The sequence below is a fragment of the Peromyscus californicus genome, unplaced genomic scaffold (genome assembly GCF_007827085.1).
Source record: "Peromyscus californicus insignis strain IS unplaced genomic scaffold, ASM782708v3 Scaffold_5__1_contigs__length_169319896, whole genome shotgun sequence".
Taxonomy (NCBI): Eukaryota; Metazoa; Chordata; class Mammalia; order Rodentia; family Cricetidae; genus Peromyscus; species Peromyscus californicus.
In genome coordinates, this window is record NW_026294573.1 from 67,617,291 (window position 1) to 67,641,141 (window position 23,851).

The 23,851-nt window shown below is 37.7% G+C and overlaps 1 protein-coding gene across 4 annotated transcripts in view; it reads right to left on the reverse strand.

Annotated features, from left to right (window-relative positions):
* The window catches only part of Ccdc171 (coiled-coil domain containing 171), a 314,303-nt gene that overhangs the window by 154,313 nt on the left and 136,139 nt on the right, over positions 1-23,851 (reverse strand). For 3 of the 4 annotated variants that reach the window (XM_052716877.1, XM_052716878.1, XM_052716879.1), the window contains 4 exons: positions 23,197-23,313; positions 12,261-12,487; positions 11,795-11,977; positions 8,835-9,020 (listed from right to left, as the gene is read on the reverse strand). In XM_052716877.1, the coding sequence (XP_052572837.1) occupies positions 8,835-9,020; positions 11,795-11,977; positions 12,261-12,487; positions 23,197-23,313 (713 nt within the window). Of the gene's footprint in view, positions 1-8,834; positions 9,021-11,794; positions 11,978-12,260; positions 12,488-17,075; positions 17,111-23,196; positions 23,314-23,851 lie in introns of those variants that run through there. The other variant, XM_052716880.1, reaches the window with a different exon arrangement.

The following is a 23,851-nucleotide window of genomic DNA, read 5'->3' on the forward strand; positions in this document are numbered from 1 at the left end:
ATCTACATTCATAAGGGAAATTGGTCTGTAATTCTCTTTCTTTGTTTGGTCTTTATGTGAGTTAGTTATCAGGGTAACCATGACCTCATAAAATAAATTGGGCAATGTTCCTTCTGTTTCTTTTTTTTTTTTTATAATAATCTGAGGAGTGTTGGCATTGATTCTTTGAAGGTCTGATAGAATTCTCCACTGAATCCATCTGACCCTGAGCTTTTTGGGTGGGAAGGGAGATTTTCAATTACAGTTCTGTTTCAATAGAGTTATGGGTCTAAATTGGGTCTAAGTTTAAATTGTTTATTCCATCTTGATTCAACTGTGGTAGGTCATACATTAGGAAATTTATCCATTTCTTTTAGGGTTTGCAATTTGATAGAGCACAGATTTTTAAAGTTTGTCCTTTTGATTCTCTGGATTTCACCAATATCTGTTTTAAAGTTTCCCTTTTCATGCCCAGTTTTATTGTGTCTTTTGGTTTACTTGCTAAAGATTTGCCAATCTTGCTGATTTTCTCAAAGAGCCAAATCTGTTTCATTGATTCTTTGTACTATTTTTTAATTGTTTGTTTTGTTTCTATTTAATTGCCAAATGCCAAATAGAACTAGAAAAGAAACACCATGACACATAATAATCATAACACTAAATGTACAAAATAAAGAAAGGATATTCCTTGATAGGCAACTCTTTGGTTAGATTAGGGAAATTTTCTTCTATGATTCTGTTGAAAAATGTTTTCTATGTCTTAGATCTGTGTTTTCTACTCCTTCCTCTGTTCTTATTATTTGTATATTTGGTCTTTTCATAGTGTCCCAGATCTAATGGATGTGCTTGGATTTTTGTTTTTTTAGATTTAACCTTTTATGTCTTGTCTTCAAAACCTGAGATCCACTCTTCTATGCCTTGTCCTCTGTTGGTGAGGCTTATCTCTGAGGTTTGTTTGACTTCCTCAACTTTTCATGTAGTTTTATTTCACTTTGGCATTCCTTTAGTGATTCCCTTTGTTAAATTCTATTCTCATGTTGTGGATTGTTTTCATTATTTATTTCAACTGCATATGTTTTCATGATCATTTATTCATGTCCTCTTTAAGGTCCTTGAACACATTCATAATTGCTAGTTGAAAGTCCTTGTATTGTACTTCAGCTAAATTGTTTTTTCTGGGCTTATTATTATAGAGTTGCTAGTTTCTGGAAGCATATTGAATTGATGGCCCACATTTGTATTTTTGCACTGGGATCTAGGCATCTAGAGTTACAATGTTTGAGGTGTTTCTTGATATAAATATCTGGTCTCACCTTTAATGGGTGGGTGTTCCATTCTTTGGTTGCTGTTTCTCCAATATGGGTCCTACCCAAGTGTGGCAGCTATGGGTCCCAGAACCCAAGTCAAGTGTGGCCAGTAGAAAGCCTAGTAGAAAGCTGAAGGTTTTGACAGTCCTAGGAGAGTCACAAAGGACCACAGACAGGCTAGCAGGAAAAGATGAAAGGAGTATCAGGGATGACCTTTGGTCCACACCAAGAGGCTGAATTTCAAGGGAATGGAAGTGGACTGAGACGGGGGACTCAATGGCCAGGCTGCAGAAGGTCTAAGATAAGTCTAGAGACTCGAAAGGAAGAGGGGAAGGATAAGGGTAGTGTACCTGAATGTCAGCTTAGTGTGATGGCTGTGGGTCCATGGTAAAAAAAAAAAAAAGGTTCTGTCAGTTGATAGGGAGTCCCAAAGGAATGGTGACAGGCTGGAAAGGCTAAAAGGGGTGTTGGAAAGAACTAGGGGTACCCTTGAGTCCACATCAAGAGGCCAAGTCCTAAAGGGATGGGTGGTTGATGGCAAGAGAAGCACCTAGGGTCTCTTATGTATAGAATCGTTTACTATGAATAAATCTTTATTTTTACCCCTGCCCCAAACCATTCTATCTCACCATTCCAGGATTTTCATGAACAAAATTATAAAACCATGATAGAGAATATACGGTTTCATAATAGTTTCAGCTGCCATTACTAAATTCTCACTAGCCATTTTGATGTAGGTATTCTTATAACTAAATTCAGTAGATATTCTCCACAAAGATAAGTACTGTACTTTCCCAACATTGAAGATTCTAACAATACATGTATTGATAAATTAGATGGTCAGTTCTTATTTTTAAGGAAGATAAATTGGAAGACTCTTTTTGGGTGATCCTATGAATACAAAATATTTTATATCTTCCATAAATAATAAGCATTTAGTATGTTACAGTTACAATTGAAAATTATAAGAATTTAATAAATACCCAAATTTTCAGGAAGAAATAAATCTATACAAATACAGCTATTCTAAACCTAAATTATCCAGTCTTTGGGAGAAGGGTGGTGGGAACATGGATATACTGTGTAACTCAGGCTAGCTTTGAAACCTTATTCTTCTGCTTCCTGAGTGCTAAGATGATAGGTATGTGCCACTATATTCAGATTATCCTGTCATTCTTAACCTCAAACTTAGTAGAGAGAAAAATGGAAACCCGCATTTCATACAAGCAGTGTCATTTCAGGAAAATACTATGATGATGCTCAGTCTTCTGCACTGTTCCCACTTCTGCTAAAATTATTGCCATTTCATGAGTATCCTTCATAGCCTCATTTACTCTTATTTCCCAATCCTATCAGCATTTATTTTTAACATATTATGCAACATCATATATACACTAAACCATCAAATTATAACAAAGTAACACAGGGAAATCAATTCATTTTGGGACAGTGAAATGGATATCCAGATAAACCAAGTCTAAGAATGGCACCAGCCGCAGAAACCAAAAGTATCGGTGAAAGTCAATGGTCTTTATTTTCCTAGGTTTTTCAATACCTGATAATTAACGTAAGAAGATTATTGTTACATTTTAAACATTTAAATACTTGACTTTAGCACATTTTATATTTGTACCACCTGAAGTACAAATTTTTTAGTTGATGTACAATCATATGAATTGTAATCCTAAACTCCCCCAAAGCCTTCCCTGTGTTCTCTACCCTACAGTAACCTCCTTGCTGAATGATTTTCAAGCTCTTTCTATAAGAATATTGGTTCTACAAAAACTAGACCATTTTCAAGATAATTTCTCAGCTAAATTGAATCATAACAGGAGTATACACTAAGATTCTCTATTCATGTGTGAAGAACTTGAGGTTTCTGTTCTTTAGTAAAATTTCCCACCTACTCTCCAGAACAGCTCCCATGTTGCCATGTGTCTAGCAGACGTATTCTCTAGTACCCATTTCACAGTAGCCCTTCCTGACTCCCAGCTTCAAGCAAGCAGATGTTCTCTAAGTTATGAGCTACAAGGCCCAAATTTTCCTGTTCTGATTATCAACTCTAGCCTCCAACCGGTCTACAATGAGCTATTTAGACTTCCATTCCTTCATCTTTATTTCTAGTACTGAAATATCTGCTCTCTTTAAGCTCGGTTGTTTACCACAAAGTTCACTTGTTATACAGTATATAGCTTCCATTTACCATGATTTAAATGTGTTAGAAAATTGATTTCCAATGCACCCATGTTAAAACACTGAAACCCCTTTTAAAGGTATGGGGTCATGAAGACTCTACCCTCATGGATTAATGTCATTATTGAGGGAACAGGTTAGTCGTTATGGAAGTGGGCTCCTTATAAAAGGGTAAGTTTAGCTACATTCCCTTTCTCAGGTACCCATGCTGTCTTGCACTCAGCTGTCTGCGGCAGGATGTTGCAGAAAGGCCTTCACTAGATGCCAGGACCTTGATGGTATTCTTGCACCCTCCAGACCAGGGAGAAATAAATTTGTTTGTATGAATTACCGAGTCTATGGTATTCTGTTACAGCAGCCAAAGAAAGGACTGAGATACCACTCCATGTGTGACTGTGCCATGTACAGGCTTTATTACTTTTTCTTTTGTTTTATGTTTACTTGTTTGCAATTTATCATATATATCAAAAAATCTTTAGCTTGTTCACAGGCCATAGTTTGCCAGTGCCTGATATAATCTAACATAGCCTAATATAGTTGGAAAGAAAAACAATATAATCATCTCAATGGGTGTTTAGAATATATTTTTCAATATCCAATATCAATTCATTTTTCTTAAATAAGAGTAATCTAGAAATAAAACTCCCTTAATTCGTTAAGGATTATAAACCAAAAACCAAAGGCAAATTTCCATCTCTTTTACATTCATTTATTGTGTGTAGGCATACACACATGTGTGAGGGTACACACATGCCACATCATGAATGCGCAGGTCAGAGGACAACTTGTGAGAGTCATTCTTTCCTTCCAGCATGTGACACGCGCGCGCGCACACACACACACACACACACACACACACAATCAATAAATAAATAAATGTAAAGAAATCACTAAAACTAAAATCCATAAGTGTGGCTGTTTCAGATAAAAAGTCATGGGTAAAATTTTCACTCTTCTCTATTTTCTGTATCTTCTATTCATGAATGTGTTTTATTTTATAAATACGAACCTATAAATCTTATTGTTTTAAAGTCTTATGAAAGCCACAGAAGAATATTTATCAAGCATATAATTGCTTTCAAATAGTGTCTTCATTTAGTCTCATGAAAACCCTGAGCTGTGGGTTTCATTAGCCCTATCTCTGCACAGGGAAGTAAGGCTGAGAAGGTTAAGTCGTTTGCTCAAGCGACAGAACTGGGATTTAAATAGAGAAGCCTTGTGCCAAGGCCAGCTTTTTTTTTCCACTGAACCATGCTACCTCCCACAAGAGAACATTTTTACATTACCACCTGCTAGTTCTAATTAAGAGAGAGTAATTAAACAATTTTCCACTCCTGACAACAATATTTAAGCTACTCATATTTTAAAGAAACTAACACAAGCAACTCTATCATCTGGAAGATATGGTATCTAAACACAAGTGCCAGCATTTACAGAAATACTCCCGCATGACCCTGCTAACTATGTTACCTATTTATAGGACAGGAAGCACAAACATATTTAATGATCAGTATATTTGTTAAAATGCTGACCTTGATTAATAATCAAAGAAATACAAATTAAAATAACAAACATGTATTACATTAGCAAAAATTCTGTAAATAGAAACTGCCAAGTTGGGCAAACATACAGTTCTCAAACATCTAGGAGCTAATGAATTCGTTAAGAACTTGCTGTGAGCCAACTGATACATATACGCACTTTCAAATGTCTGTGGGAAGCCGGTGTGGCGGCATTGCCTGTGATCTCAGAACTTGGAAGGCTAACACACTAACACATGGGGATCGTGACTCCAAGGTCAGTTTGGACTATATGGCATGACTCTGTCTCAAAAATAAAATAGTTTGTGGCTTTTGACCAAGTAATTCCTCATCTAGGAATTAATCCTAATTAAGAAATCACACATAAAAAAAGAAATCACAGAGGATTAAATGAGGTATTACCTGAAAACTCCTTAGCATAATTAAATCTTAGAAAAATCTACCTTAGCTATTGTATGCAATGTTAAGAGCAGATGCTAACAGAAATTACATGGTCTCTGAAGGAGGGCCTTGGTGATGCAGCTGTCTTTGACTTGTTTCTGCTCCTGTTTAAGTAACCCCTACCCATATTACTGAAAATAACCCTTAAAAACCTCACTGGTTCACCAAATTGGACGGTAGTATCCGTCCTTTCCAACCCTAAATACATAAATGTTGTCAATCAAAAAGGAAGAAAGGGGAACGTTACATATATCCAAAGGAATCCGACTCATGAAACCATCAGTGGGGACTCCGCCCGCCGGGCCTTGGTATGAACCAGCTTTGCTCCTTCCTGTGGACCCTCTCAGCCCTCCCTGAGAGCCCATTCCCATTCCACTGTGTCAGCTGTTAGTACCTAGGGACAGTCTCTACATCAGACCCCCAAGAGGCTACAGCAAGCTGAGACTCGGGTGGGGAATGTTCACTCCCCTTCTTGTCCTCCGTTACATCTCCAGTCTCACCAGCCACCCTGCAGCAGCCTACTTACAGGTGCCGCTCCTCCCACCCTACCTCCATACCCTGGAGACTCCTCCAAACCTCGGTGTGGACCCTCTCAGCCTTCCCTTCCAGCCCATCCCTATTTCTTTGTGCCACCCTGATGCCTAGAAACACTATCTACCTGGACCCCCAGTGGCCACAACAGGCTGGGACTCAGGTTGGTGAATCACACTCTCCTTCCCGTCCTCCATTACAGTATCTCCATTCTCACTCTCAGCCCTATCAACCCACTTGCGGGGCCCCTCCTCCCCCTCAACTCCATTCACTGGAGACTCCCAACTCTTACTCTTGGCGAGACCTAGAGTCCCCTTGGCCCTTTCATCCCTATAGCACCAGATGATTCTTAGTTACACTGCAATGTACTTATAGGAGCCTCTCCTCCTATCCCATCTCCAATTCCCTGGGGACTCCAGCTCTTGGTGTGGACAGGATCCCCGAAGTGCTTTCCTGAAGCCCCTCTCAGTCTTTCCTCCTAGTCCATCTCTATCCCTCTCTGCCATTCACCAACCTGAAGAAGCATTCTCTACCAGGCAACTCAGAGCTACCACATTTTCCTAAGATCCAGAGAGAGCAACAGAAACTAAGGAGCAGAATGCCCACTCACCAAAGACAAGACCAGACATCAACTCCTAGAATCACCTCAGTCATCCTAACTCCAGATGACTAGACACCAGCTCAAAATACACAAAAATTAACAGCCAAGACAATATGCCTCCACCATAAGCCAGTAGCCCAACTAATACAGTAGGTCCTGAGAAGTGTAATAACAGCTGAAGCACAAAACAAGGACTTCAAAACAATCATGAATATGTTCAAAGACTGCTGTGGAACAATCTTTGTACACTGTAAATATGTATTACTCTCATTGGTTAACAAAGATGACTGGCCTATAGCTGGGAAGGAAGAGACTGGGAGGGAGAGCCAGACTAGGAGGGCACTGGAAAGAAAAAGGGTGGAGTCTCGGGAGTCGCCAGTCAGAAGCAGAGGTAACAGGATGTGTACAAAATGAGGTAACAAGTCATTCACCACGTGGTAGAACTTAGATAAGAAATATGGGTTAATTTAGATTGTAAGAGCTAGTTAGTAACAAGCCTAAGCTATCAGTCAAGTATTTATAATTAATATTAAGTCCAGGCCTGTGTCAGTTATTTGGGAACTGGTGGGTGGGAAAGAAAAGGACCTTGAAGAAGATAGAATAAATCCCTTGATAAAGTGTGTGAAAACACAAACAGTAGAATAAAATAGTGAAAACAATTCATGACATGAAAGAAGAATGTAACAAAGAAATAGAGTCGCTAAAAAAACCAAACAAGAGCCTGGCGCCTGTGGTGTGATGCCTTGTAAAGCCTTGGTGCAGTGGGAAGGGGCTTGGACCTGCCTAGGCTCAGTGTGCCAGGCCCTGCTGACTCCCCATGGGAGACCTTGATTTGGGGGGTGTGGGGATGTGGGGTGGCTTGGGAGGGAGGGCTGGGATCTGTGGGTGGTATGTAGAATGAGTAGAAATTTCTTAATAAAGAAAAATGAAAAAAAAGACATTAAAAAAAAGAAACCCAAACAAAAATAAAACTGGAAATGAAAAACTTAGAAAGTCAAACAAAAACCTCAGAGGTAAGCCTCACCAACAGATTACAAAACATGGGAGAATCTCAGGATTGAAGACCAGGTAGAAGGAATGAATACCTTAGTCAAAGAAAATGTTAAATCTAAAAAAATCCAGGCACAAAATATCCATGAAATCTGGGCCATTATGAAAAGACCAAATCTAAGAAAATGGGAATAGATGAAAGAAAAGAATCCCAAATCAAAGGAAAAAATCATCCTGAGTGAGGTAACCTAGATCCCCAAAAGACAAGTATTTTATGTATTCTCTTATATGTAGATGTTAGCTCTTAAGCTTTTGATAGGCATGCTACAATCCATATGACCATGGAGGTTAGGTATAGAATAAAGGACTAGGGGGACCTCCCAGGGAAGGAGAAATAGAATATGCAGTTATGGAGAGAGTGGGGAGACAGGAGAGGGAGGATTAAATGGGGAGAGGGAGAGAAGGGTAAGAGATGGAATATGGGGAAGGCCAACTAACACTGAGAGCCATTTGAGGGTCATATGAAAACCCACTACTGTATAAACTTCTCAAATTATACACATATATGAAAGAAACCTAAATGATGTCACCAAATAATGGTGGAGACAAAGCCCTAATTAGAGAGAGAGAGAGAGAGAGAGAGAGAGAGAGAGAGAGAGAGAGAGAGAGGGTGTGGAGTTGGTTGGTAGGTAGATGGGAAGGATTGGGGAGGAGTTGGCAGAAGGAAAACAATGATCAGAATATATTATATGAAAAAATTATTTTCAATAAAAAATACATTTTAGAAAATTATTACTGTTAAAATACCTACTTTGGAGGCTAGAGAGATGGCTCAGCAGTTAAGAGCACTGACTGCTCTTCCAGAGGACCCAGGTTCAATTCCCAGCACCCACATGACAGCTAACAATGGTCAATAACTCCAGGATCTGATACCCTCACACAGACATACATGTAGGCAAAACACCAATGCACATAAAATAAAAATAAATTACTTAAAAAATAAAAATAAAATAAAATACATGCTTTGTTTTCAACCTGTCAGTAAAACCCACTTTTACATTTTCTAGATGTATCCATGAAGGCTTGTAAGTGAGGACAGAATGACACCTCACACCATCCTTACAAACCATTTACAGAGAAAGACTTCACACCTTTGGCCCTATGCTCTGTTCAGGAGCTATGCATGACATACACAAGCACACCAGGATCCACACAAGCAACAAATAACTCATTATACAAAAGATGCTTTACCTTAACAGCTTCTCCGAGAGTCTGGTTTTTGTCAGCTTCCTCGCTGGAGTGCAACTCAAGTCTGTAATTCAGCTCCTGTAGTTGCTGGGCCTGTTCGTTCAACAGCATTTGTGCCTGCTGTTCCCGAAGTAACGCATTATTTAGTTCTTCACATGCACTTTCAAACTTCTCGTGGGTGATCAGTTTCTTTAAGAAGAAGAGAAACAAATCGGCTGCAAGCCAATTGTATTGCCGTGCTATTTATTCATCAGAGCTGTATTTGGTAACATAAAGATCACAGCAAGGGGCTGGAGAGATGGCTCTGTGCTTAAGAGCATCGACTGCTCTAGATCAGAGTTCAGGTCCAAGCACCCACAAGGGGAATGGCTCACAACCACCTAGGACTCCGGCTCTAGGGAACCTGATGCCCTCTCTTGGCCTCCACAGATACCTGGACACACATGTCATACACTCACACAGATACCTATACATAAATAGAAATTTGCAAAATAATATAATGGCAACCATTTCTAAGAATTTATTATAAAACAAAACATAAAATTCGTTTTACTCAAAATAAAAGTCAAAATAAACTATTACTTTTGTTTTTAAAGTAAAATAATCATACTTTCAAAGTTATTTTTTTGTCAAACAAAATCCTAGAAAACATTTGAAATTCCAAATAAAGTTTTGTTTTTGGTTTGGTTTGGTTTGGTTTGGTTTGGTTTGGTTTGGTTTGGTTTTTCAGGCCAGGGTCTCCCTGTGTAGCCCTGGCTGTCCTAGAACTTGCTCTGTAGACCAGGCTGGCCTTGAACTCACAGAGACCTGCCTGCCTCTGCCTCCGTAGTACTGAGATTAAAGGCGTGTGTTACCACGCCTGGCTTCCAAATAAAAAACCTTTTGTAAAGATTATGATTCTGGAAAAATATTCCAACAACCTTAAGGACTGAAATGATTGCCTGACTCTGTGGTCACTGTGCCGTTACTCGGCTCTCTCTGGCCCTGTGTCCTCTCTCTAGCAATTCCTACCCAGGCTCACACTCTCATGCTGTCTTGTTTTATTTTCCCACAGCCATCGTAGTACCAAAATTTGCATTACTTGTTTTCTTACCTACACACACATTTCGAGGAGAAAGCAGCACTGAACTGAGGACTTGGTTAGCTTTCTCACCCAACACAGAGAAGAATTCAAGATATTCCTATGAGAACACCCGCTAATGAAACTACACTGTGATATAAAACATGACTTCCAATACTGTGACTACTCAGAGGACAGGACACTGCTCTGGAAAACTAACAAGAGCTCTACACAGGCCACCATGCCTTAAAGGCGCGTGGGATCTAGGCCAGACCATGTGACTATCCCCTCTTCAAGGCATTTGAGTGAGTAAGACACAGTTACAAGACACCTGACATTGTCATCCTGAAGTGCAAAGAGAAAAATGATTCACAAAGGGTTCATTCCATGAAGGACATGTGGAGACTGGGAGACACACAGATCTCTTCATCAGTCTAGCTCTACATGTAGTTACTTAAGAGTCAGAGCTCTCCACTGTGAAAGAGGATTTGAAGTAGACTCATGTAACTCACCACAAACATAACACAACCTGATTTGAATTCTTTAAAAAAATCTAGGAATGGTAGAATAAAGTCTACTTCACTGAATTATCTAGAAAACATAAACTATTGCCATTTTAATGAAGCTCTTTAATATCTCAATTTCCTGACAAATAACACAAAAATAGTTTCTCCAGGGTCCAGAAATTAAACAACTCACAGAAAGAGAAAACTTTGCTTGAATAAAATTTAAGAATAAATTTATAGCATGAGCATATATAATACTAAATATCACTATACTAGTATTCAAATTATAATAGTGTGTAAAGTAAAATAATAAAAATTATTCAAAATATAAGAGAGAAGATTTTTGTCTCCTCCACAAACAGCAGGCTTCTCAGTAGAAGGCATTTTAAGAGAGATGTTTTCTGAGGCAAAAGCAAGTCTACTTAACTGCCACATTTCATCATGCACCTTTTAGGGCTGTTAGGTTTGTTAATCACATGCCTGTATCAAAAGAAGTTTTAATTAGAATAAAAATATATACTTTAAAATGGCAATCTGGGAAAAACAAGACAGGTTGGCAGGTAAAAGTAGCTGTTGCCATGTAAGCCTGATGGTGTGAGGCTGCTTCCCAGAACCCATGGTGGAAGAGGGAACCAACTTCTAAAAGTTTTCTTCTAACTTCCACACTCATGCTGGGGTACAAACGTGAGCACGCGCGCACACACACACACACACACACACACACACACACACACACACACACACACATACACACTACACACACATCCATATACACACACAGTAATAATACATACATACATATATAAAAAGAAAAAATACAGGGTATATAATCCACTCTTAAGGGCAGCAAATGGCCAAAACAAAACAAACTCAATGGCATTTTTAGAGGTTTTGTTGTTGTTGTTGTTGTTGTTGTTTTTAACCTTACAGGTCCTTTGCATGTATATTATAGTTTCTGGTGTTGTGTTTGTATAGGATTCCTGGGTGTGCAAACATGTGTCTCTCTGTGTCTATATGTGTTTCTTGTCCTTTTTCTTTGGCTGGTACTTTTCTGCATGTTTGTTTGTTTGGTCCTATCCTGGTTTGTTTGTTTTTATTGTAAATTTTTAGATGGCCTGTTTTCTAATGAAAGAGAGAAAGAAGGGGGTAGAACTGGGTGGAAGGGGAGATAGGAAGGATCTAAGAGGAGCTGGGGGGAGGAAAACTAAACAGCATATATTGTATGAAAAAAATTTTTCAATACAAAATAAAATTGGAAAAAATAAATACCAGAAAATTTCAAAACAAAACAACCCTATTGAAGGGACTCTGAATGATTTCTATTGACCAGTCACCGTTAAGGAAAAGACATAGAAAGAGGCATCCAAACCATAGCTTACTAAGCCAGATCTACTTACAGAGTGCTTGAACTCATTTAATTGCATCTGCAGGTTCTGTGACTTGTCCAGCTCCTTCTTCATTTCATTCAGGGACCGTCTGTACTCTGTGACCTCGAGGCGCAGTGAGCGGCGCTCTACCTCAGCTGCGTGCAGCCTTTGGGTAAATCCAAATATCTGCTTTTGTAATGATGCAGTACTTTTCTGTTGTTAAATGAGAGTGCATTTCCAAACATCAGCTACAGATTTACTAATAAATCAACAGCAATGAGCACTTTACTAAATTAAATTTAACTCAAACATTACACAAAAAATAATACTAGCTATTTCTAAACCAAGTAAACTTACTCAAGGAGCTTTAATTATTTTATTAAAAGTTTATGTGAAACTAAATGATTCATATACAATTGATTTAAACTATAAATAAGTCTGAGACACATTCTAATCCACAAATCCTAAAGTCACTACTAAATGAAATAGCACATACCATAATGGGCACATGGCTGCGCAAACCACACTTCAGGGCCAGTGTGTTCACTTTGTGAAGTCCACGGGCCAGCCTCTGAACCAGGGAATCTTTTTCTACATATGTTATGCTCCGGCTGCTACGCAGAGGTATGCTTTCCATTGCCAAACTAATTTTATCCATTAGTTTTGCAAAAGAACTCTTGGCTGCACCTATGAGTAAATGTCCACAAATTCTGGAATTTGGATCTTCAAAGGGAAAAAAAAGCACAAGATATGAGTTGCCTCATGTTAATTTTATAATGTTACTGATCGCAATAGAATTTTTCAGTTATATAGTCCTCATGCCTTTACAGTCCCGTCCCCATCAAGCTTTCCTATAAAAAGCTGAACACAAGCTTGGCTCACTATTGAACAGTACTTCTGCAGAAAACTTCCTCAATTTACAGTCTGACCTTCACATGGAACATCACTCAGAAAGTCACCTTCCCTTTCCTTCTCTAAAACTGCATATAAATTTGGTTTCTAGTCATAATTATGGCTGCTTATCAAATGGGACCATAATACTTAAATTCTCAGACAAGAAAACACAATTTTCTTTGTTCAGAAGAGTTAAAATTCTAAAACTATAATTACTTATTTCCCCGTGGGATTTCAGTAATCATCCTGTGTCTAATGGACTTGAGGGTCCTTGTATATGCTACACAACCTGATTACCACCAGATCATTAGATCTGTAACTAATAACTCTGCTAAATGTTGATAAACAAAACCGTCACTACTCTTCCTACTAACTGATATTCCAGATATGGTTAATAGGCTTATTTATGCCTTCATAAAGGTTATGTAATTTCATTTTCCCTATTCTAACCAGGTCTTAATCTGTCCTTACTTATCTTATGATGCCATTCATGTGAAATGACCAGCACTGAGAGAGTCTTCAAATCCAAATCTAGTCATGTACATTCTACGTTTCAAGAGTCTCTACTACTGGAGTTAATTTAAATTTTGCCTTTCTATCAGAAGGGCAATGTTACCAAATCAGATTGTATTGTGTTAATTGTGGGATTATATACAGTTCAAAACGAAAGAACAACAATGACCAAGGGCAATCAAGGTTTCCTACAGCATTAAGAACTGCCTCGCCAAAACTCTGCATTCTACCTTATGGATACTCTGTACTCTAAAACTTGAACTGTATTCTATTTCTTCTATTCCTCAGTGTATAAATGGAAGGACAAACTTTATATGCCTCGTAACAGTCAAAATTTGAAAATCACACTGCTTCAGAGCATACATAAATTATTGTGTATATTATTGCGCAAGTAAATTTTATTCTATTAACTGTTAGTGCATTGACTTTTGAGAATACAATTTAATGTACTTTCATTCTATATGATACTTATTATGAACATATTCTCAAAGAATGTCATGGACAAAGTCATACAAATTTTAATTAGAATACATAATTCTTTTGTTAATAATGAGTCATTTAGTAAGTAATGAATGACAAAAAATTTACTAGCACAATTAGATGGCATTCAACACATAAAGTAGAACAGTTAAGTTAAATAACTAAAAACAAAATATATTAAATAATTCACTGCACAATGAATAAACAGGGAAATTTAATTTTCTCCTAATATTCAATATAGCACATCATTTCGTCATCAAATACACATATTCTCTGTGTCTGCAGTTGCACTGTATTTTTAATTGTCCCCTTTCCTTTCCAACTGCCCCATCTTCACTATGCCAGGCCAGCATAGATGGATATTTTTATAGATTTGTTGGCTTAATCACATTCCATTTTACTTCCATAGCAGCTGCAACAATACTGAATTCAACAATGCATCCAAAAATACCAAGAAAAATAATATTAATTTTCATGTTATATCAAAAAATACTTTTTAAGCAAATATAAAATCTGATCTTAAATTTTTAAGTAATACAAAAGTAATGGTACTTTCAATAAAAAGAACTTTAAAATAAAAATTCAACTACAATTAAATGATAATACATAGTAGTTGGTTGGTTTGTTTTTACTGTATCACTGAAATGTGTTTGGTAGACACCAACCCCTAGGAAAGAGAAAATTAGATGACAATATAATTCCACAAGGCATTCTTCTGAATTTTTAAGAAGTTAGGAAAGGACACATTCCAAGTCCCTGAGTGCTGACCATCATGAACTACAGTCAGAGCACTAAATAATTGATGTTTTAAGAAGCATTTTTATAATAGAGCCCACATTTTATCATACGAAATAAAATTTTTTAATAAAAAAGGAAAAGATACTGTAGTGTCAGAATTACATATTTATTTGCATGACAGAAAACAAAAGTCACTAGAAAGCCTCCTATTTACTTGTCCCAACTATTTTAAAATTTATACCTGTTAAAAACAATTTTTCTTTATGTTAAAAGAATTTGCTAGTCATTTTCCCAACTTAGAGAATGTGACCTTTATAAGAAGCAGATCACAGGTTACACAATTACTTTCCCCAACAGAACAGGCACACTTTCACATCCACAAACAAATCTTCAAAACAAATTCCTAAACAGCCAATTGGCCTAGCAATTCTAACCCTGAAGGTTGCAGGACTCCCGGAGGGGACAGGGGATCCTGCAGGAGTCCTGTCCTTCAGCTGCAGCAAGCACAGCAGCTTGACCTTTATTTGTCATGACAAAATACAGACATGAATGACATGTCCGTGATGCTTCTAAAACTAGAAGTCTTTAGAAAGCATTACAGAAATCTATTGCTACCAAAAATACAAGCACTGTATAAAAAGTAGAAGTCTACAGTGTGTTTTCTAATTAAAATGGAGCTTTTCTGCTCAGAAAGCGTGCGAAACCTTTAAGCAAAAGTAAGAAAGTAAGAGTGAATTAACAATAAAGTACACAAAAGCATCAACAATGAGTAATGTTAATAACACCAGTAACATTGCTAACTTAACATTTTCTCTTAAATAAGGTCTCACAACGTAGCCCAGGCTGAACTAGAACTCACTGTGTAGGCCAGGCTTGCCCTGGAATCATCCTCTTGCTTTTGTTTCACAGCTGCTGGTACCATAGGCATGTACAACCAGGCCTGGCTAAAGTCTTAGTTTCTTAATATACAGCAATAACTTCTTATTAACAGAAATACAATTTCTCAGTGTTTTAACCTTCCAAATATGAAACATGGGTCTTGATATGAACATAATTAGACTTCTGAGTTAGGCCCTTTTTAGCTATGACTTCTACAAAGTTTACTTTGCAGTATGCAATAGGAAGTAAGTTGAGTAGCAGCTTACTAGCAAGGGTGTGTTTGAGTCATCTATCTTCATGACAACTAAATTTAAATTATAGAGAAGATGTGTAATAAAATAGACTGACATTCTACTGGTGTTCATTTGCCGTTGGATATATTCAGAGATATATTCAGAAATCAAATCAAATACATTTGTTTCTATCTTTAAATTTTTATTTTAGACCAGTCATACCAAAACGTTCAGCTACCTACATTCTATTCCCATAATGATTGATATTTCAGCCCTTCAATGAAAGTAGCATCCTCCCCTGTTTGAGGTAAATGATCTCTTGCAGGCATACCATTTGGATATCTAGAAGAGGTAATTTATCTCAAGTGGGCAAACACTATCGCAAAAGCAAAAAGGTTGCCACCTGTCCAGTATTTAGAGAGGCAACATGAAAACTGGGGTCTCTGCCCACTGCCTTATGAATACATCATCAAAGTTTCTGAAAGCAGTGGTCAAACACTGTAAGTACTTCCTAAAATGTAACTTCACGCTCTCATTATTAAACTTCCAGTTTTGTGAAAAAATAAAAAGTAATGTTAGTTCCATTAAGACTAGTTAGTTCCATCAGTACACAACAAAGAGATAAAACAACGGACATTAAGAGGACATTCACATACTCAGAAGATATGTCTAAGCGAGTTACTTTTTTCTCTAACAAACATTAGCCAGGAGCTCCTACTAGCCAATGTCTTAGTTAGGGTTACTGTTGCTGTAATAAACACCATGACAAAAGCAACTTGGGGAGGAAAGGGTTTGTTTCACTCACAGTTCCATATAACAGTCCATCATCGAAAATAGTGAGGACTGGAACTCACATAGGGCAGGAACCTGGAGGCAGGAGCTGATGCAGAGGCCATGGAGGGGTGCTGCTTACTGGCTTGCTCACATGGCTTGCTCAGACTGATTTCTATAGAACCCAGGACCTCCAGCCCAGGGGTGGCACCACCTACAATGGGCTGGGCCCTCCCCTATCAATCACTAATTAAGAAAATGCCCTACCTACAGGCTTGCCTGTAGCCTGATCTTAAAGAGACATTTTCTTAATTGAGTCTCTCTCCTCTCATATGACTTTAGCTTGTATCAAGTTCACATAAAACTATCCAGCACAGCCAGAATTTACACATGAGAATGTTAAGTCTGAAAGGGGGCAGAGTCATACAAATAGCATACAATAGCACACACTCAGATGCCAAATTCTTAGTCAATGTTCAAACACGGTCAAGAGCACATTCTCTCTCCTAGAAGATAGCTTATATATAATTCAGAATTCACTCTAAATGCCTAACTTTTAAAAATAATCACTAATTGAATCGCCTTTAACCTAAGAATAAACACAAGCAATACAGTTATTTAATGTGCTAAGAAGTACTGCTTGATGTTGGCATACATGAGCACAGACTTCCTGGGTCTGCACAGAAGGAAGTCACAGTGACGCTGTCAATACACAATCCTGATGTTTACAGGAGTTTAAATTTCCAGCAAGCTCTTGAAAGGGGAGGAACAGCGGGGAAGTAGCTCAGTGGTGGAGTGCTTACCTCACATGGACAAGACCCTGGGTTTGATCCCAGCACTGAAAAAAAAGGAGGAGAAAGAAGAGAGAGGGAGTATGGAGAGTCTGGAAGAACATGTAAGAAAATATATAAGCACTAAAATAAATATTCCTGAGTGGTTTTAGTAATCTCCTTTCTGTCTTTCAATTTTGCTACTCTGCACACTTCAGATGAACAGATGATATAATGTGTGACTTACAGTGAGTGGCTTCTTTGACTATGGTGTCAAGGTTCTTCCTGCTGCAGCACATACAAGTGCTTCCTTTCTTGTGGCCAAATGTGTGTGTCCCTCCACTCATGGGCTGGGGATAGTTCAATGTGTGTTCACATTTTTTTTTACTATTATTAGTGCTGTGAGCATTTATGCTCACATTTTTATGTAGATACGTGTCTTCATTTCTCTTAAATATATAAATAGCAATGGAATTACTAGCTTATAATATAGCTCAATGCTAACCTTTTAAGAAACCACAAAACTCTGGTCCAAAGCAGCTCTTCATTGTTATTCCTTCCAACAATATATAAATGCTTTCATATGTTACCTTTCTCTTCTCCCTTCCTGAGCAAACACAGTCCTGTAGAGCAGGCAAGCACCAATGTGAAGATGATAAGGATGGCAGAGCAGAAATACTCTGAATTTTTATAGATCTCTAGACTTCCTACTTCTTAGAAGAGAGAAAATAACCAATTTGATCACAGTGCTTTAAGTGGGTCTTCCATAAACTACACAGAAAGTAAAACTGTGGCAGCCCCAAATATACAGTATTTTTATTTAAAAATGAAATTTCCTCTTGATCTTTACATAGTAATTAAAATAAAACCAGCTTTCCTTTCCACTTATGTGTACGCACATACATGGCATGTGTACACAGTTGCATGTTTATACGCATGCATCTGTATGCACACAGGCGGCAGTCAGAGGTTGATGTCTGGCTTGGCTACTCTAGCTAGCAAACTTGCCTCTCAAGCACTGGTGTTGCAGGCAGGCCATTATAGCCGCTCAGCCCTTCCATGGGAGTTGGGGATCCAAACTCCAGTCGCTAGGCTTGCACGGGCAAGTGCTTTACCCACTGAACCTCTCTCTCCCCAGCCCCAAACTATCTTTGAAAGTGCTAAAACTGCAGAGATGACTCAGCAGTGAACAGTACTTGCTGCTCCTGCAGAGACCTGGCCTCTGTTCCCAGCACCCACTGTGGCTCACAATAACTCTAACACCAGGGGACCAAGAAGCCCTCCTCTAACTTCCGAGGCACCAGCACACCCGTGTTGTACCTACATACATGCAGACAAAACATTCGTACACATAAAAAAAAATAAATCTTTAAAAATTAGAGTTAAAACTGTATCTAACCTGCAAATTGCCTTGAAGTTTTAAACCAATAAATTCTTCCTGTAAGTTGCTATACATTTCTCTATTATTTATTAATGCACTAATAAAATGAATAAAATATTTTCCTAAGCAAAGCCAAAAGAAGATAAAGACTATTTCAAGTACTTCAGAAATTTCCTCAGTCTGCTAAAGTACTCTATGATCAAGGTGATACAACCATCCCTACTTTATACATAAAGAAACCAACACAATTTCCTTTTCTTTTCTGGGTGTGTCTTTTGTCATACTGGGGATTGAACCTAAGGCCCCATGTATGGTAGAAGCCACTGAGTTTAAACACAGAATTTTTTAACTTTTTATTTTCAAAGTCTCACTAAGTAGACCAGGCTGGCCTTGAACTCACTCTGTAGTCAAGGCTAGCTTTGAATTTGTGATTATCCTGTTTTAACCTCCTCTGAAACTGATAATACAGGCCTGCAGCACCAGGCACACAGCACAGAATAAATAATTTCTCCAGCACCACATGGCTGGTATCAGAAGTCTTATTTACATCTAAAACACTCCCTCTGTTATGGTAAACTCCACCAATTTTAGACTATAAAATTGATCATCTGTATCTTAAGTGTACAAAGATATGTGGGTATATTTTTATTAATGTTTACACTATTCTCATGGTGGTAAGGGAAAAACTACAATTTAATCTCACTTATAGGGTGAGTGTTAAATAAGATGTTCCATGGTATTATCTCAGTAAATTCTTGGTTTAAGATTTATTTTATTTTCTTTCTAACTAGGTATGTCTGCATGTGAGTGTACGCACATGAGTGTAGTGCCTATAGAGACCAGAAACAGCCAGCGTTGGATCCCCCAGAACTGGAGCTATGAGCTGCCCAACATGGATGCTGAGAACTAAACACTGACTGCTCTTCCAGATGTCCCAAGTTTGATTCCCAAAGTCCATAATGGGATCACAATTGTCTGTAACTCCAGACTTAGGGGTCCAACACCCTCTTATGGCTTTCACAGGCACTGCACACACATGATACACAAACATACACACAGGCAAAACACCCATACACATAAAATAAAATTAAAATGCAAAAACTTAAATATATGCATTTCATTATAAACATGGCTACATTAGCTTTCAACACTTTAATTACATTTATTACACTCATTATTCCATGAAAACCATTTACCTTTAGCTGTCTGAAAATGTTTCCTTTTTTCTAGTGAAATATCTGATGTTTCTATTTTAATACACTTGAAAATGCATAAAAAATATATTAATCCCTCATTATATTTGGAGAAATTCTTCTACTATCCTGCACTAGCTTTCCTGTCTCTATAAGGAAAACACCTGACAGAAACAACTAAAGTGAAGAAAGGTTTGCTTATCTCAGTTTCAAAAGTGTGATTACATCATAGCAAGGAGGGCCTGGTGGAGCAAAGCAGTTTATGCCATGCAAGCCAGGAAGCAAAATGCACCAAATGTCCAGTTATATTCTATAATACACAATTTTAAATTTTATATGGAAACACAGAAGACCAAGAATAGCCAAAACACTTCTAAAGAGAAAAGGCAATACTGGAGACAACGCAATACCTAACCCTTACTACACTACAGAGATCCAGTAACAAAACAGCATGGTGCTGATAAAGTGTGGTGATATTTTATCTGTGTCCCCCAGTAAAGTTTATCTGAGGATCAGAGGAAAAAGTCAGCACTATAGTAAACATAGACGTCAGGCAGTGGTAGCACACATCTTTAATCCTATCACTCGGGAGACACAGATCTGTCTGGATCTCTGTGAGTTCAAGGCCACACTGGGAACAGAGCCAGGTGTGGTGGCACACGTCTTAGATTCCAACACTAGTTAACCATAAAGATCTGGAGGTCTGTACAGACAGACAGGAAGTGACAGAGCTGGGCTGAAAGAGGAAGTGATGTAGCTGGGCAGAGAGAGGAAATGAGTTGGCAGAACAGAAAGGCATATAAGCATGGGTATACAGGAAGTAGGTCTCTTTGGAAGCTGTGGAATTGGTGAAGTGAGGTTAGCTATGGCTTTTCCTATTCCTCTGATCTCTCAGGTTTTAACCCTGATATCTGGCTCTGGGTTTTTTATTAATAAGACCTTTTAAGAGTTGTCTACAGACATAGAAACAGACATACAGATCAAGGAACAGAAGACCCAGATATAAACCCACGTAGGCCTAGCCACCTGACTTTTTACAATATTTCAAAAACATACATTGGAGAGAACACAGCCTCTTCAATAAATGGTGCTGGGGAAAGTGAATTGCCACATGTGGAAAAATAAAACTAGATTCCTATCTTTTACCTTGCACAAAAAAATATGTATCAAAAAATTTAATGTAAGTAAGACCCGAAGCTTAGAAACTAGTAGAGGGAAATATTGGCAAAAACACTCCAAGATCTAAACAAAAGGAAGGGTTTTCTGAAAAGTATCCCAGTGGCAAAAGAAATAATTTTAAGAATTGATCAATTGTATTACTTACAAATAAAAAGCTACTGCTCAGCAAAGAAAATAATCACCAGAGTAGACGGCTCATAGAATTGGTGTGTCAATTACAAAGAGACAGTGAGCTAACATCTAGAATTATGAAGAACTGTAAAATTAACCACCAAAAAAGTATCTAGTCAATAAATGCATTGATGATCTCAATAGACAGTTCTCGAATGTAGAAATACAAATGTAAGTACTAGAAAATGTATTCATTATCTTTAGCCATCAAAGGAATGTGAATTAAAACCAATTTGAGAGTCCATCTCAGCCAGAGCACAGGGGCTATCTTTAAGAAAGCAGATTACCACAAATCCTAGAGAGGACATGGGGAAAGAGGAGCCTTACATGTTTTTGGGACTAGAAATTGATTCAATCACTATGGAATTCAGTGTGGCGGTTCTCAGCAAACTAAAAATAGGACTGCTGAGTGACAGGCTATACCACAGAGGTACTTACACATCTTTGTTCCTGCTACTGTTCACTATAGATAAGAATTTAAACAAGCTTGGATAGCCATCAACAGATGACTAGAAAAAGAAAATGTGGAACACACACAAAATGGAATTATTTTTAACTGCAAAGAAAAATGAAATCACAATAGTTACAGGAAATGGACAAATACCATGTTTTTTCTCTTATATATGGATTTGAGAAGGGGGGGCAACAAAACAGGGTGTGGGAAAGGCTAGGAAAGACAGTCAGAGAGGGGAATAATAACAAAGTATAATTCATATACACATGAAATTGCCATAATGAAACTCATTGAATAACTTTTAAAAATTAATTTTAAAATAATATGGCTATCACATCTATTTATTACACTGAATCCAAGCACTATTATTATGTTCTTTCAAAAATCTACATTTTTGCTTTGAATCTATAAAACCAAAATTCTTAATTTAATTTTATTTGAAACAGCCTGAAGGAATCTTATTATTTTATATTTATCTAAAATTATATATGTGTGTAATATTTATTTATGTCTTAATTTAGTCTTTTTAAGTAATTAAAATTTTAATTTTAATTCTACTTCAAACCCAGCCTGTTAATGTTTGGCTAAATATTAAATATGCTCATGGACTACCAACATCAGTGGCCATACTTAAAAATAATCTGAGAATCATAAGCTTCCTAAGAGAGGAGCCTAGGTTTAGATACTTGAAATTTTAATGAAATGATTCTCATTTAATGAAATGACTTATCTTTAAAATTTAAATTATATCTCACATTATCATCCCTCTGTGCTTATACTTCCCTAAGCAGGGAAGTCTTACCAGGTCAAGTCACACTAATGATACTGCTAATGCATCATAATGACTACGGTACAGCTCACCCAGAGCATGGCAACATTTCTTAAGACTCAGAAAAAAACAGTCATCATCACACCTTCCTAACACACACATGCACATAAATAAACACAACCTGAGTCAGGGAAAACAAACAAATTTTAAAAATGCATATATCACCAAATGAGATGTGACATTTCCCACGGGCTCAGCTATTATTGCTCAAGCTTCTGAAACTGACGGCCAGAAGACCAAAACCAAGTAACAGTGTCTCCATTACTTTAAAAAGAGGAAACTCGCCGGGCAGTGGTGGCGCACACCTTTAATCCCAGCACTCAGGAGGCAGAGCCAGGCGGATCTCTGTGAGTTGAGGCCAGCCTGGGCTACCAAGTGAGTTCCAGGAAAGGCGCAAAGCTACACAGAGAAACCCTGTCTAAAAAAAAAAAGGAAACTCTGGGTTGACAACATTGCTAAGAGGTTAAGAGTACTGGCTGCTCTTTCCAAGGAACCTGGATCGATTCCCAGCATTCACATGGTGGCTCACGACTGTCTGTACTCCAGAGGATCCAACACTCTGTTCTGGGCCCTCCTGGCACACATGGTGCATAGATATATACACGGAGGCAAAACATCCACACACATTTAAAAATTTAAAATTAAAAAAATAAATAAATAAAAGAAAACTAATGGTTTGCTTTTCATAGGAAAAACAAATCACAAAGGGGGAAGAATGGAGTAGATACTTTTGCCAAAAATTTCCTTTATAAATAAAGACAAAGTTTGTCATCAAAATTTACTTTCATTTACTGTGTCATTAAATACAAATTTAACAATCTCTCTGTGGCTAAAAAAAAAAACAGATGTATTTTCCTCCAAGACAACTGATTAAAATTTGTACAATAAGGAATTTCTAGGCTTTTGTTTTTAAGTGCACTTTGCACAGACATCAAAAGTGATCATACCTGTTTTACTAATGACGTCTTGCAGCTCGACCATAGAACTGACAATCCCAGCAAGAAGGTCAGAACTGGTAAACCAAGTGAGTGCTTGTAAACAACGTAACTGCTCCCTTTGATGCTCTGCAGAAACGTAAGTACCCATTATGAAATGGCTGTAAGTTATTAAAGTGCACATTTAAATTTCCTAGCAGTGTTCCGGTGCTTAGGGAAATCAGACTGTCTGCCTACGGCTCCCTCGTACAGAGAATCTAGTTGCATCTGACTAACCTAACACTAACTAACAAGCATCAGAAAGGACAGACGCCGTCTCCTTCTTTTTGGTTATATGACAGCAGCCTGATTCTTAGTAGTTGCATCAGGGTTGAGAGTGCAATGGCAGAGCACTTGTTTCCTGCAAGTTAGCCTTGGGCTTCATCCCCAGGCACGAATTTTAAAAAGTTAACATCTAAATCTACCATTTCCTCAAAAATAGTAAAACATACAAAAGAAATGTCAGCTGGAAACTTACATTTGCCTCATTTTTAAACAACTCTTCAAGATATTTTTAACTGTCATCATTTTATTCTGATTTTATACTGAAAGCATGATAACTTATTCTGATAATTTTTAAGTGTCTGTTTTGGATTGTCACAATTTGAAAAACTGATGTATAAACTCA